General features: G+C 36.8%; 2 protein-coding genes across 5 annotated transcripts in view; one reads left to right on the top strand and one right to left on the bottom strand.

The window, feature by feature from the left end:
• Positions 1-6,501, top strand: part of SAV1 (salvador family WW domain containing protein 1) — a 35,938-nt gene extending 29,437 nt beyond the window's left edge. For all 3 annotated transcript variants that reach the window (XM_016926053.3, XM_016926054.3, XM_063793378.1), the window contains one exon: positions 4,758-6,501. In XM_016926053.3, the coding sequence (XP_016781542.1) occupies positions 4,758-4,959 (202 nt within the window). In that variant the 3' untranslated portion in view covers positions 4,960-6,501. The remainder of the gene's footprint in view (positions 1-4,757) is intronic.
• A 964-nt stretch (positions 6,502-7,465) lies between these two features.
• Positions 7,466-13,909, bottom strand: part of ATL1 (atlastin GTPase 1) — a 100,177-nt gene continuing 93,733 nt past the window's right edge. The window contains exons 13-15 of one of the 2 annotated variants that reach the window (XM_001156076.8): positions 11,679-12,110; positions 10,123-10,137; positions 7,466-7,910 (exon numbers count right to left, since the gene is read on the bottom strand). In XM_001156076.8, coding sequence (XP_001156076.1) covers positions 7,800-7,910; positions 10,123-10,137; positions 11,679-12,110 — 558 coding nt within the window. In that variant the 3' untranslated portion in view covers positions 7,466-7,799. The remainder of the gene's footprint in view (positions 7,911-10,122; positions 10,138-11,678; positions 12,111-13,909) is intronic. The other variant, XM_522849.8, reaches the window with a different exon arrangement.

Below are 13,909 nucleotides of genomic sequence, written 5' to 3'. Positions count from 1 at the left end.
CATGCTGTGGTGTATGCCTGTGATCTCAGCTACTTGGGAGGCTAAGGTGGGAGGACTGCTTGAGCCCAGGAGTTTGAGGCTGCAGTGAGCTATGCTTGTGCCACTGCACTCCAGCCTGGGTGACAGAGCATGAGAGACCCTGACTGCCCCCCTACTAGTGCCAAAAAAAGGAATGATAGCAGATGGCATTTTCTTTCCTATTTTCCTCTTTTCTTTCTCCCTTGATACCACCTGACCTACAACTGTATGTTTGTATGCTGATTCTAAATCGTACATAATATCTGTATGAGTTTTTATTTTCCTTAAATCTGGAAGAATATGTGCCTAACTGTTAACCTTAGTATTTCTGGGGGTGGATATGGTTGAGGAGAGTTATTCTTTCTGTTGTATGTTATTTCTACTCTGTAGTCATGTTTAATAAGAAATAGCATAATCTTTCCTTTTGGGGGGAAGAGATAGTACTTAAATGGAATTCCTGGTTTCTTACAGAAAGAAACAGATTCCTGAAGATTATAGTCTTTTTGAATTCTTTGGTTCTGTGAGCTAACTATAAAACTCAAGGAAACTAGCAAATAGGTTGTAACTCTTCCAAAATGGGCCAGACTGACAAAAAGGGAGGAAGTACTATACTTCTTTACTGTTTAAAAACTTAAACAAGAGGTCTAGAAGCCTGTTGCTTTCTAGTTGATTCTAATTAATGTTGCTGAAGGGGATGGAAATGGTTAATATTCTATCAACAAGGGGTGAGTGGTTATCTATGAATTAGATAATGAAGAATCAATTATCACAACAAAAAGAGACATTTTTGCAAAAAAAATTTGCGTGTTTCTTCCTTTTGTTTTTCAGACAATTGAGAATCTGAAATTCTTTAATCCTGAAATTCTTTAATCCTATCTCTCACAGTAATTTACCAACACAATTTTTGCATATACTTCTAAAACTCGATTTAGAAACAGACTGTGTTTTAAATTTGTATTTAATTTTTGTAAAGTTATGTTCCTGTGTCTGCTCACAAAAGTCTATAATGCTTGGTATAACTGTACTCAAGCTGAACTATAGGATAAAATTTTAAAAGTTAGGCCGGGCGCGGCGGCTCACGCCTGTAATCCCAGCACTTTGGGAGGCCGAGGCGAGTGGATCACAAGGTCGAGAGATCGAGACCATCCTGGCTAACACAGTGAAACTCTGTATCTACTAAAAATACAAAAAATTAGCTGGATATGGTGGCATGCGCCTGTAGTCCCAGCTACTCGGGAGGCTGAGGCAGGAGAATCATTTGAACCCGGGAGGCGGAGGTTGCAGTGAGCCAAGATCGCGCCATTGCGCTCCAGCCTGGGTGACAGAGCGAGATTCCATCTCAAAATAAAATGTAATAAAATAAAATTTAATCTTTGACAGCAAAAACATTGTCAAGAACATATTTACTTTGTTATTTCTCACACACACACACACCAAAACACTAGTCCTCAGCAGTGTGTGGCAGGGGTATTTTTTATTCCAGTGGCTTGGCAGTCCTGTAGTGTCACCATTGACCCTGCTCTGGATACAGGTGAAAAAGAGGGAGGAGTGGACACAGTGTTATGGCGGGTGGGTGCAGGAGACTTAGGCTACATGGTGATACCTGGAGCTGAGGATAGCAGCACTGTTGATCTTGAAGTCAGCATGCAGTGTGGACAGGTTATTTTTGGTAGCATTATAGCAACTGGCATTTGTATATATGGGTTATTTATAAGTAGTATTTGAATAGAATACTGCCCTAGGAAAAACAGAGCAAAAGAGATGCTAGAAGCATGGACTACTGGAGTGTTTTACACCCAATTTTCGGAATGATTTACCTGTGTATATACAGTATAAATGACCAAAAGTTAAACTTGTGGAAGCAAATTTCTTGGCTAGTTAAGAAGGAAAGAATGGGAGTTTATACTTTTCAGAAAAAGAAGGAACACTTAGGTGATTATAGGCAGAAGGGTAGTAACTATGTAGAAGCAACAGAGGAAAGAATTTGGAATAGGATTTCCATTCCATGCTTTGCAGTTTTTTCACATCTGTGCCCTTCTTGGAGTGCACTTTCTTCCCCCAGAAGGATTTTCTCTAATCTGATTTTGTTGCTTCTACCCATAATCGTACTCTTGATGCTGAATGCTGATTGGCAAGTCAGAAACTTGGCCAGGCATGGTGGTGCCCCTGTAATCCAAGCTACTTGAGAGGCAGAGTCAGGATTGTTTGAGCCTAGGAGTTCTGGGCTGTGGTGCACTATGCCAGTCGGATGTCTGTACTCTTTGGCATCAGTATGGTGACCTCCCAGGAGCAGGGACCACCAGGTTGCCTAAGGAGGGGCGAACTGGCCCAGGTTGGAAATGCAGCAGGTTAATACTACTGTGCCGATCAGTAGTGGCATTGTGCTTGTGATTAGCCACTGCACTTCAGCCTGGGAGACATAGGAGATCTTCATCTCTTAAAAAAAAAAACAAAAAAAACCTGACAATATTGTTTGAAGGTTTTTTCTTCCTTTAGACAAAACTCGAATAGTTATACAGAATGATATTCATGTCTTAAAAATAAGTATAATATTTACCATCTTATTTTTGTTCTTTGTTTTCCTTGCTAGAAAGTACACAGATGATAGATTAGTTTAACATTGTTGTAGTTCACCTGGTATAAATGGTAACCATCTTGATTTAGTAGACATTGCTGAATTGCCTCTTAGCTAACTCTGGGAGATTAAGATTTTTTGTTAGGAATTATGAATTTGTTTCCAAGGAGCACATAAAATCTTGTTACAAGAATGGTGGATGTTCTAAGAAATACCTTATAACTGTTTCTTCATGGAGGCTCATTGAGTATTTCTTACAGTATCACTCTAATTTATGTTCACAAGTAGTTGGAGTTTCCCATTAAAAAGAACAGAGCTTCCTACCGAAGAAATCTACATCTATTAATAAATTTGCAGCTCTCAAGTAACTGAGTAAAATTGGGAGTCCAATTAAATATATTTACCTTCCAGTTTTTGCATGTTGTATTACTGACATTTCTGTTACACATACTCAAGTTGAATAGAAACATGTCAAAATGCCAAGTATAGTGGCTCACACTAACTGCTCGGTATGTTTTCTATCTCCCTTTTTTAAAATCTCATTTAAAAATATTAGACAGTCCTTTTGAAAGAAAATGGTATAATATCAAAGAACCACTGGGTAGGAAATACTATAAACGATCATTAAAAATAATGCTAGAGTTTGCAATCAAAGCTTCCTATTATGTCTGCTCTGCAGTATGATTTGAGAGGTATAATTTCGGGTATAACATGCATTTCCCTAATTCAAGTTCTTTATCTAGTCTTAGTGGATATTAACATTGAAAACCACTATTTTGAAGCATCTTGGTCCATAGTTCTCTTCCTTTTTGAACTTTTAGTCACTAAGCACTTTTGCAAGAGGTAAAGAGCCTCTTTAGGTTTTAGTGTTTTTCATCTTTAAAATGAGAATGTTAATTACAGTGCTGTCTTCATCACATACTGAAATGGAACTATGTAGCCAACTACTAAAGGTACTACTGCTAAGCAGGGATCTACTTACCACTGAAAGACTACTAACGGTCTTCCATGATATATGTAAACAGAATCTTTTGTGAATCCTTCACCACACTGAAACCTTCTATAGTCTACTTATTTTCTCATTTTAAAAAGTTTATTCTTTCCTTCTTTAGTTTTCCTGTTTGTTTTTTTAGATGCTGTGTACTCAGCCTCAAGAATACTTAGAGCCACGAATTGAGGGTTCCTCTTCATTTCTCCGTCTGTTTGGTTCCTTGTTTGCTGTTGTGAATAGCATTCCTCAAAAAGATCCATCAACATGAATGATGCAAATGACTGTCCATTTTTGTGCATTATCATTTGCAAGCACAATATGGTCTAAAGTAGTCTTAAGTTCCTGGCAGTTAACTTTTGATGAACTTATAAGTAGCACAAAATATGTTCTTCAGAAATTATAGAACCACTGTAGTTTGAAATCTGTGTTCAAGGTTGTCTGGTGTTAATATTAGAATAATGGGTAATTTAAAGAAATAGGTATTCTTTAACTTAAATTGAAATGAAGTAATATTAGCAGTTTTCTCCTTTCCTTAGAAGAATTATATGTAGGCCGGGCGCGGTGGCTCCCAAAGTGTTATCCTAGCACTTTGGGAGGCTGAGGTGGGCGAATGACGAGGTCAGGAGATTGAGACCATCCTGGCCAACATGGTGAAACTCTGTCTCTACTAAAAATACAAAAGTAGCTGGGCATGGTGGCGCATGCCTGTAATCCCAGCTACTTGGGAGGCTGAGGCAGGAGAATTGCTTGAACCTGGGAGGCGGAGGTTGCAGTGAGCTGAGATCACGCCACTGCACTCCAGCCTGGCGACATAGCAAGACTCCGTCTCAAAAAAACAAACCAACAAAGAATTATATGTAAATAGCCGTTAATAACTCACATTTTTAAAAAACTGATTTATTTATTTTTAGAAACAGGGTCTTGCTGTGTTGCCCAGGCTGGCCTCAAACTCTTGGGCACAAGCAGTCCTCCCACCTCAGCCTCCCACCTCAGCCTCCCAAGTAGCTGGGACTATAATAGGCGCCACCACTGTGCCCAGTTATTTTTAATTAAAACTTATGGTTTGTTTAGTTATAAATAAAGTTGACATTTTAAAAAACAGACTAGTTTCTTGCTAGAAATACATGTTTATGTATATGTTGTGAACATATATATGATGGTGTTTTAAAACAGATATGACCACATTCTGAAATGGGAACTCTTCCAGCTGGCTGACCTGGATACATACCAGGGAATGCTAAAGTTGCTCTTCATGAAAGAATTGGAGCAGATTGTTAAAATGTATGAAGCATACAGACAAGCCCTTCTTACAGAGTTGGAAAACCGAAAGCAGAGACAGCAGTGGTATGCCCAACAACATGGAAAAAATTTTTGAGCTGATTTTTTAAAAATTTAAGTTTTGTAAGAGCTTTAAAATATTTTCACAGATAAAAAATTGCAAACAAGTACTCTGGTTAATAAATGCTGCTTCCTTTGTGGAAATTATAAAATTCTAACTTTACATGTATTTTGTTATTAGAAATTTTCTTTTATTGAACGAGAAAAATTAGTCTATCATTTTAAGAGCCAATATGGCAAACACTTTCAAATACTGTATATTAGGAAACTGTTTTGGTATTCTTGATGGAAAAAAATGCAGCGGAAATGTCATTATGAACAGATGTTAAATAGGAAATTATTACTTGTTAACTTCTCACAGCAGTAGTACCTTCTTTAAAAAAAAAAAAGAATCTGCGGTATTTTTTTAAAAAAATGTTTACTGCTCTAGTGTGAAATATTGTCTGGAAAGGGATGGTTTAAATATTACCATGATGTAGTTGAAATATAAAATAGGATTTGGAACCTTATTGTGATAAATATTTATATATAATGTATGTTTGTCTCCCCTCTCCAAAGTAAGGAACCCAGCTGGGCGTGGTGGCTCACTCCTGTAATCCCAGCATTTTGGGAGGCCGAGGTGGGTGGATCGCTTGAGTTCACGAGTTTAAGACCAGCCTGGGCAACATGGTGAAGCCCCATCTCTACAAAAAATACAAAAAAATTAGCCGGGTATGATGGTGTGTGCCTCTAGTCCCAGCTACTTGGGAGGCTGAGGTCAGAGGATGGCTTGAGCCCGAGAGGCAGAGGTTGCAGGGTCAAGATCGCACCACTTGCACTGCAGCCTGAGAGAGAGAGCCAGACCTTGTCTCAAAAAATAAAAAATAAAAAAATAAAAACAAAATAAGGAATCCTTTTAAAGCATGTTGAGAAAGTATTTTTTGGTATGAATGGGTAAAGGGCCTTTTAATCTTTCAGAAATACATATAAGCAGAAATACTTAGCCTGTATTGGGAAGGTGCGTGAAACTCAAAGTTGCTAACATCATCTTCCTTATTTTCAGCCAGTGCTGTTACTGCATTTAGCATGGCTCTGACGAGGCAGTGGAGAGTTCCTGACAGCATAGCATACTGCCTTCTGACAGACTGGGTTAAGCTACCAAAAATGACAATCAGGGATTCAAAAAAAATTTTTGGTCATTAAATCGAATGTATATTATTACTTTTTAATTTTCTAAGTATTTATCACAGGACTTTAACACCATATATTTCCCTCCCAGTTTTTCTCCCCCTTTTGGTTTAATAGTTAAAACATTTTTCATAATTAGCGCTGTACACTTGATTGCAAACAAATTGGTGATACTTCTAAACTATAACTATAAATCTCTAGAATTCTGTGAATTTCAACATTATTTGAAGTAGTTCTTCAGTTATATTTACATGTGTTGTAAATATGTAAATATACTTTTAGCTTAGGAAGTCTTCCAGAATACAAACTACTCCCAGTTAGATATCAGTGAGTTTGAATAACTGAAGAAATGTTGACAATGTTAAGTGTTTGATTTTATATAACAAGCTTATTAAATATATTTTTGTGGAAACTAAGCGCGTGGTTTTTGAGTCCATGTTTTAGACATAGTGCTGTATTTCATTTTTCTGTTCAAAAGGCCATAGACAAAGGAATCAATATAATTGAAAGGGGTAATGAAAAGGGGTATTGAAAAATGAAAGTATGGCTAGTGGAATTTTATCACTGGGAAAAGATAATTTGCTGAACTTGTGATCAGACTTTTCTAAGATGTAAGTTTATATATCTTATGAACTCCCACACTCCTCTGTCTTAATTGTTCTTTCCTGTCACTTCTTACTTTATATCGCTACTTAATTATGGTGTAGCCATTTCTGTGACAGTCTTTAGAAGTTACTCTGTTTTGGACCTCCTAGATAAGTGTTACTTTTTTCATTAACACACTTTCCTTCTTCCTCTAAGAAGTCTGTTCAGTGAAACTCCACTAGAGATTTTAGTCATTAAGAACTAGAAGTTACCTAAAGGAATTAGCATGTTTTGTAAAATAGAAACTTAAGTTTGTACTGATGTCAACATTAAATAAAATGCATCTTGAGTCTAAAAAAAGAGATACACCTTCATCATTCTATATCAGCACCTCTGATTTTCAAATTCAGTAAGCATTTGTTTTTAATCTTAGGAACCAGAGTAAACTTTAATAATAGTTCACATATTAAAATAATAAACCTATGAAGAATACATTCTTTATGTACCAAATGAAAAAATATACAATGCAGTGAAACTCACATATACAAAGTGATTTTTTGTGCATTTTTTATCAAGAGGTTTATATTCTATTAAACCATGTAAAAGCAATATCTGGTTTTTGATAAAGCAACTGAAGAATTCTAAAATGTGCTTAAAAATAAGATTGTGATATATATAAGATGATACAGATTAAATCAAGCCTGCTGAGTTATGATGCTGTGTTTTAACAAATGGCTATGTGAAATAATTTAAAATTTTTTCTGTAGAAATTAAATGAGCATATCCAAACGTGGAATATCACATGATTTAATTATAACCCAGTAGTAGAATTTAGTAAATTCAAGCAGAACACGTGTACTGTTATCATAAATAGACAAATACTTTATAACAGCATTTTTGAAGAAAAATCAGAAAATTGTACATGTTAACAAAATAGTATAACCATGCATACATACATCTGCTTATTAAACACTGAAGTAAAAGAACTAATCCAGTTTGCAGTCTTCAGAGGTGTTTAGTATTTTACTCTGTTCTGATGGAAGCACTTTGAATGTTTGCATGGAGACATAAAACTGAATATTTAATTGACAATTGGTCATGCACCTGTATTTCTTAAAATTTGGATTACATTTTTTTCTTTTCTGCTTGTTCAGTAGATTCCGACTTTGGTGTAGGGAAAGCTTGATGATACAGATGTCTGTGGGTTGCTGCTGCACTGTAAAGCTTGTACAAAGCCTAGAATAAAAGCATCAAGATTATAAAACATTTTATTAAACACACAGATGTAAAATTTTTTCCTTTTTAGTTTATCGTACTGTATAAAATTTAGCATGTTGAATTTGAAATCTTTTTTAATCGATATATAAATTAATATCTTAAAATTCAAAAGTATTTTCAACTCCTCAATGTGTGCATTAACACTTTTGTGTGTTGACCTTTGTGGTGAATGTTTTATTCTCAAACTGTGTTTCCTTTTACCTTGCATACCTCTTGGAGCAGTGAGCTTCTACTTTGCCCCAGGGGTGTGCTGAAAATTCAAATTGTGAATATTAGCAGTTTTAGATGAATTGTAAGACCTCATAACTTCTGATTGGCAGTAACTATTATGCATAGCTAGGCTACTTGCTTTCTGGGCTTCCAGTGTTTTCCTGAGTGGGGCCAATTTTATTCTCCATCATTTACTGATACAGTCATGCAGCTAAGCACATATAGTGTCCTTCCCCCAGCACAGTAGGATCCTTCACTTTACATGCTCTTGCCTTGTTTCCATGACTTAGCTAATAACTTACAAACCTTATTCAAAAACATTACCTCAGCAAGCTTTCCTCATTTAAAACTACCTCTTATTGTTCTCTGTGGGTTTTTAATGATGTTTGAATCATAGGAATTTCTGTGTATTGTATACTGCTTTATATAAGTGTTTATAGATATCTTTGTTTCCTGGCCCCGTTAGCTAGTGTCTTAAGATTTCATCCCCTCCTCTGACTTTCACATACTTGACAGTCAGTTACAAATGACTTGTCTGATTTAGTTCTGGAGTTTGTAAAGAGTCTTTGAATATTTTTAAAAGCTGCATAAAAGCTTGAGATCCTTTAAATAGTAATCTGTTCCCAGGAAATTCCATTAATTTTTATCATTTGTGAGTCTGTATACCTACTTTCTTTGGATCTGTTTTTTTTTTTTTTTTTTCTCTACTTTTTGAGTTGGAATCTCACTCTCTCGCTCAGGCTGGAATGCAGTGGTGGCACGATCTTGGCTCACTGCAACCTCCTCCCAGGTTCAAGCTATTCTCTTGCCTCAGCCTCCCCAGTGGCTGGGACTACAGGTGCCTGCCACCACACCTGGCTAATTTTTTATGTTTTTAGTAGAGATGGGGCTTCACCATGTTAGCCAGGCTGGTCTCGAACTCCTGACCTAACGTGATCCGCCCACCTCAGTCTCCCAAAGTGCTGGGATTACAGGCATGAGCCACCGCGCCCGGCCTTGATTTTCTGATGGCATTACGTCTGTATGGTACCATCTTCAGATCTGTGAATGTATATTGGTGCAACATAGTATTGTCTTCCATTATATTCGGATTCTAAGGCATTCAATTTAATTCTAATTCTCTTATATTTTTTCTTCAGCTTTGATTTACAAAGTTGAAATTTGCTTTTGCTTTTTTAATGAACTTGCTTACTGAATTTTGCATAAAATAACTTCTTATTGACTTGTAAATAGTAAATGGTATTTGATTCGAGGACATAATCCAATTATATGCCACAGTAGAAACTGAGGAAAGAATTATCTCTATAGTTGTTCAAGATCAGCTTTGCTTCCTGAAGATAATGACCTAAATGATTCCAGAGTGGTAATTTTTCTTAGTGTAACAGATGATTCCTTCGTGGATGCCTAGAGTCTTTTCTGAGATATGTAGTGTTGCACATGTGCGGTAGGAGAAATGAACACTAATTTACAGGTCAGGCCTGAGGTCTGCCAAGAAAGAATACATACTGGCCTGGGCCCTGCTTAAAGTGGTATATATTACTGTCAGTCAAAAGCCAAAGTTGAAAACAACTTCTAAAAGTTGTAGCTACATTTAAATACCCTCCAGTAGTTACATTTCCTCAGGTTTCATAACTGCTTGCTTTACTCTGCAGTAGAGCAGAGTCCACCATTTCAGAGCTTAAGAATTTTGAAATTTTCTACACATTCATGAAACAAATACTGATGATATTCAATTCTTACAGTTTTTGTGTGTGTGTAGATCAAATCATACATGATGTCTAGAAAAAGCTAAATATTTTAAGACCATGTTAAAAATTCACAATTACAAATTTAAATGTTAGAAGTCACCAAAGATTGTTCTAATCTACATAAAGACATCTTTTAATGGCTAGTCAGTTTATAAAATAATATCATAATGTTTACAAATATATAGCTCTGAATTTTAAAAAATTTAACTTACCTCATTTGTACTTCCCTGTGGCAAAGGCAGATTAAAAAGAAAAAAGAAAAGTATATATCCTGCTTTATTAACAGCGTTATAATATTCAACTTTGCTTACAATATTAATTTATGAGCATTTAAGAACAGAACAGATACTCCTGCAGATTTTTCAGTTTAGATTACATATTTTATCAGAATCTTTGAAGAACTCAATTCTGTATTCCTCATAGGTTTTAGCATAACATAGTCTAGGAGGGTTTTGACATTGACCTCAACCCCGCCTAAATCTTTTGTGGTTGAGGGACTATTTCAGAAAGTGGCTCAGAGGATCCAGTTTTTATTTCATTCATTTCCCATTGTGCTACCACTAGTTTATCTCAGCTAGATCCTTCAAAGGCACGTTACAATTATGTTATAAAGTATATATAAGTATTTTTTTTTTTTTTTTTTTTTTTTTTTGGAGAGGGAGCTTCACTCTTGTTGCCCAGGCTGGAGTGCTGTGGTGCCATCTCGGCTCAATGCAACCTCCACCTTCTGGGTTCAAGCGATTCTCCTGCCTCAGCCTCCCGAGTAGCTGGGATTACAGGCATGCGCCACTACGACTGGCTATTTTTGTATTTTTAATAGAGACGGTGTTTCTCCATGTTGGCCAGGCTGGTCTCGAACTCCCGACCTCAGATGATCTGCCCACCTTGGCCTCGGAAAGTGCTGAGATTACAGGCGTGAGCCACCGCACCCGGCCATAAGTATGTTCTTAATGCTGGAAGAATTGTAGCTATTACCTGCTGCCTACTGGTAGAGAGACAATCTGAAGTAATCTGATACTGCTTTTGGAAGTTTTTAACTAAAAAAGAATGATATGACAACTTATGATAGTGGTTCAGATAGCTCCTAACAAAGCTAATGCTAATCAAATCATAGGTTGTAAATATGAGATAATGTTAACACAAGTCATAATTAGCTAAATAAAAGCTGTTTTCTCTTACAACTTTTAATAGATATAACATTTTTAGAATAATAAAAAGGCTGGGTGGCTCACGCCTATAATCCCAACGCTTTGGAAGGCTGAGGCGGGCAGATTGCTTGAGGTCAGGAGTTTGAGACCAGCCTGGCCAACATGGTGAAACACCGTTTCTACAAAAAATACAAAAAATTAGCTGGGGATGGTGGTATGCACCTGTAGTCCCATCTACTCGAGAGGCTGAGGCACAAGAATTGCTTGAGCCTGGGAGGCGGAGGTTGCAGTGAGCTGAGATCACGCCACTGCACTCCAGCCTAGACGACAGAGCAAGACTGCCCCCCCACCCAAAAAAAGAAAAAAAAAGTATATATACTACTAAACTGATGTATTTTTTTTGAAATGCTGAAATGTTAACTGGAAAATAGTTGTGTAGGACTTCACATTTTACATAGTATTATATAGTTAGTTGCTTCTATCTGGGCAGGTCATAACATTCTTGATGACTGGGGCCCAATTCCTGTTGATGTGTATTTCCAAGATCTAATGCAGTGGCTGGCACATGGATGACATTCAAATGTGTGCTGAATTTAGTTGTGAATTAAAGGTGTTCTTACCTGGTCCCACAGAGCTGCAGCCACCTGGTCTATTACAGCTCCCAGCTCTCGGTATTCTCCAGAGTACCGGATATATGCCCAAGTGCACAGGGTGATAAGGGTCAGTCCCATTATCATATTGCATAGGCTAGCTATGATGTCCAAACCAATGAATCCAGTCACACCAGCAATCACATATGTGATAAAGATGACTACAAACAGTGTGGCTGGGGTACGAGCTGCATGGAAGATATTTTTGCTATCATTGTGCTTGATATATTGGATGTAAAGTTCATCTATTTCACTCTCCAACTGCTGCAGGTAACGCCGGCTAAATTCTTCCCCACCCATCTTCTTCACCCCTCGGAATAGCTTCACAGATTCTTCCTTAAGTTGCAGGTGTTTGGTCTGCAAGTCATTTGGGGCCAGAAATGGTTTGTCACCACCACAAATCTGTATCAGATAGAGAAGTATTTGTTTATGCAATGCAGAGTAAAATTGGCAACTGTATCAAAATTTTTCACTTAGCTAGTTGAGTTTGTTAGAATACGTTAATAATCAGGAGCCTGCATATATGTTTTGTCAGCCCACATCTTTCCACCCCCTATCCACGAGGCATGACTATAAATGGGACTGGCATTTTATAGGTGGCTTAAAATCATTTTAAATTTTTCTCTTTTTGACGTGGAAAATAATATTTATCACTTAATCCAAGTCCTTCAAGATGAAAAGATGTGTGACACAACATGAAGTGCAAACTGAGTTCATTCACAGAATGAATCCAAATCTAAGAAAACTACGTATATCCAAATTCTAGGAAATCTAACTACACTGAAGTCATGTTAACCAATGAGGTTTAATAAACAATGATCAATGCTATAAAGCTCTCAAAGTAAACTGTGAAATACATTCTTTAGCAGTTTTACTGATTTTTGTTTGAATGGAGCCAATTGAGTATTTTCTTCCAGAAACTAGGAGTATATTAAATGTTCTTGAATAACATTTTCAATTTTTTGAAAAGTTACAAGGGTAATCTCAGTTAACCATACCATTCACTTTGGTTACAGGCATGCCTCAGAGATAATACATGTTTGGTTCCAGACCACTGCAATAAGCAAGTCACATGATTTTTTAAATTTCCTAATTCATATAAAAGTTATGTTTACATTATATAGCAGTCTAGTAAAGTGTGCAATAGCATGTCTAAAAACCATGTACATAAGTTAAAAACACTTTATTGCAAAAAAATGCTAAGGATCATCTGAGCCTTCAGCACATCAATCTTTTTGCTGATGGAGGCTCTTGCCTCGATGTCGATGGCTGCTGACTGATTAGGGTGGTGTTGCTGAGGGTTGAGGTGGCTGTGGCAATTTCTTAAAATATGACAACAGTAAAGTTTGCCATATTGATAGACTTCCTTTCATGAAAGATTTCTCTGTAGCCTGGGATGCCGTTCGACAGCATTTTACTCATAGTAGAACTTCTTTAAAAATTGGAGTCAATCCTCTCCAATCCTGCCAATGCTTTATCAACTAACTTTATTTCATATTTTAAAGCCCTGGAAAGGAAAAGAGTAGGGGGAAGGGGATGAAGAGAGGTTGATTAATGGGTACAAATAAAGCAGTTAGAAGAAATAAGACAGTGTTCAGTAGCTCAGTAGGGTGACTGTAATTAGCAATAATCTATTGTACATTTCAAAATGGCCAGAAGAGAATAATTCGAATGTTCCTAGCATAAAGAAATATTAAGGTGATAAATATCCCACTTTCCCTGATTTGATCTTTACACATTATACGGATGTATCAATTTATCATATGTACTCCAAAAATATGTACATCTATTATGTACCAATAAAAAATATTCTAAACCCTTTGTTGTCATTTCAACACTGTTCACAGCATCTTCGCTAGGAGTAGATTCCATCTCCAGAAACCACTGTCTTTGCTTATCCATAGGAAACAACTCATCCGTTAAGAGATTACAAAATTGAGTCACATCTTCAGGCTCCACTTTTAAGTTCTCTTGCTGTTTCCACCACACCTGCACTTCCTTCCTCCACTGAAGTCTTGAACCCCCCTCAAAGTAGGGTTGGTATCAACTTTTTCCACATTCTTGTTGATATTTTTGCCTCCTATAAACCACAGATTCTCTTCATGGCATCCAGAATGGTGAATTTCTCCTGGAAGGTTTTCGATGTACTTTGCCCAGATCCATCAAAAGAATCACTATCTGTGGCAGCTATAGCCTTACAA

This window comes from Pan troglodytes, chromosome 15, assembly GCF_028858775.2.
Source record: "Pan troglodytes isolate AG18354 chromosome 15, NHGRI_mPanTro3-v2.0_pri, whole genome shotgun sequence".
In the NCBI taxonomy this organism is placed as follows: Eukaryota; Metazoa; Chordata; class Mammalia; order Primates; family Hominidae; genus Pan; species Pan troglodytes.
Note: the sequence above shows the minus strand (reverse complement) of the source record. Positions and strands in the feature narration are given on the sequence as shown.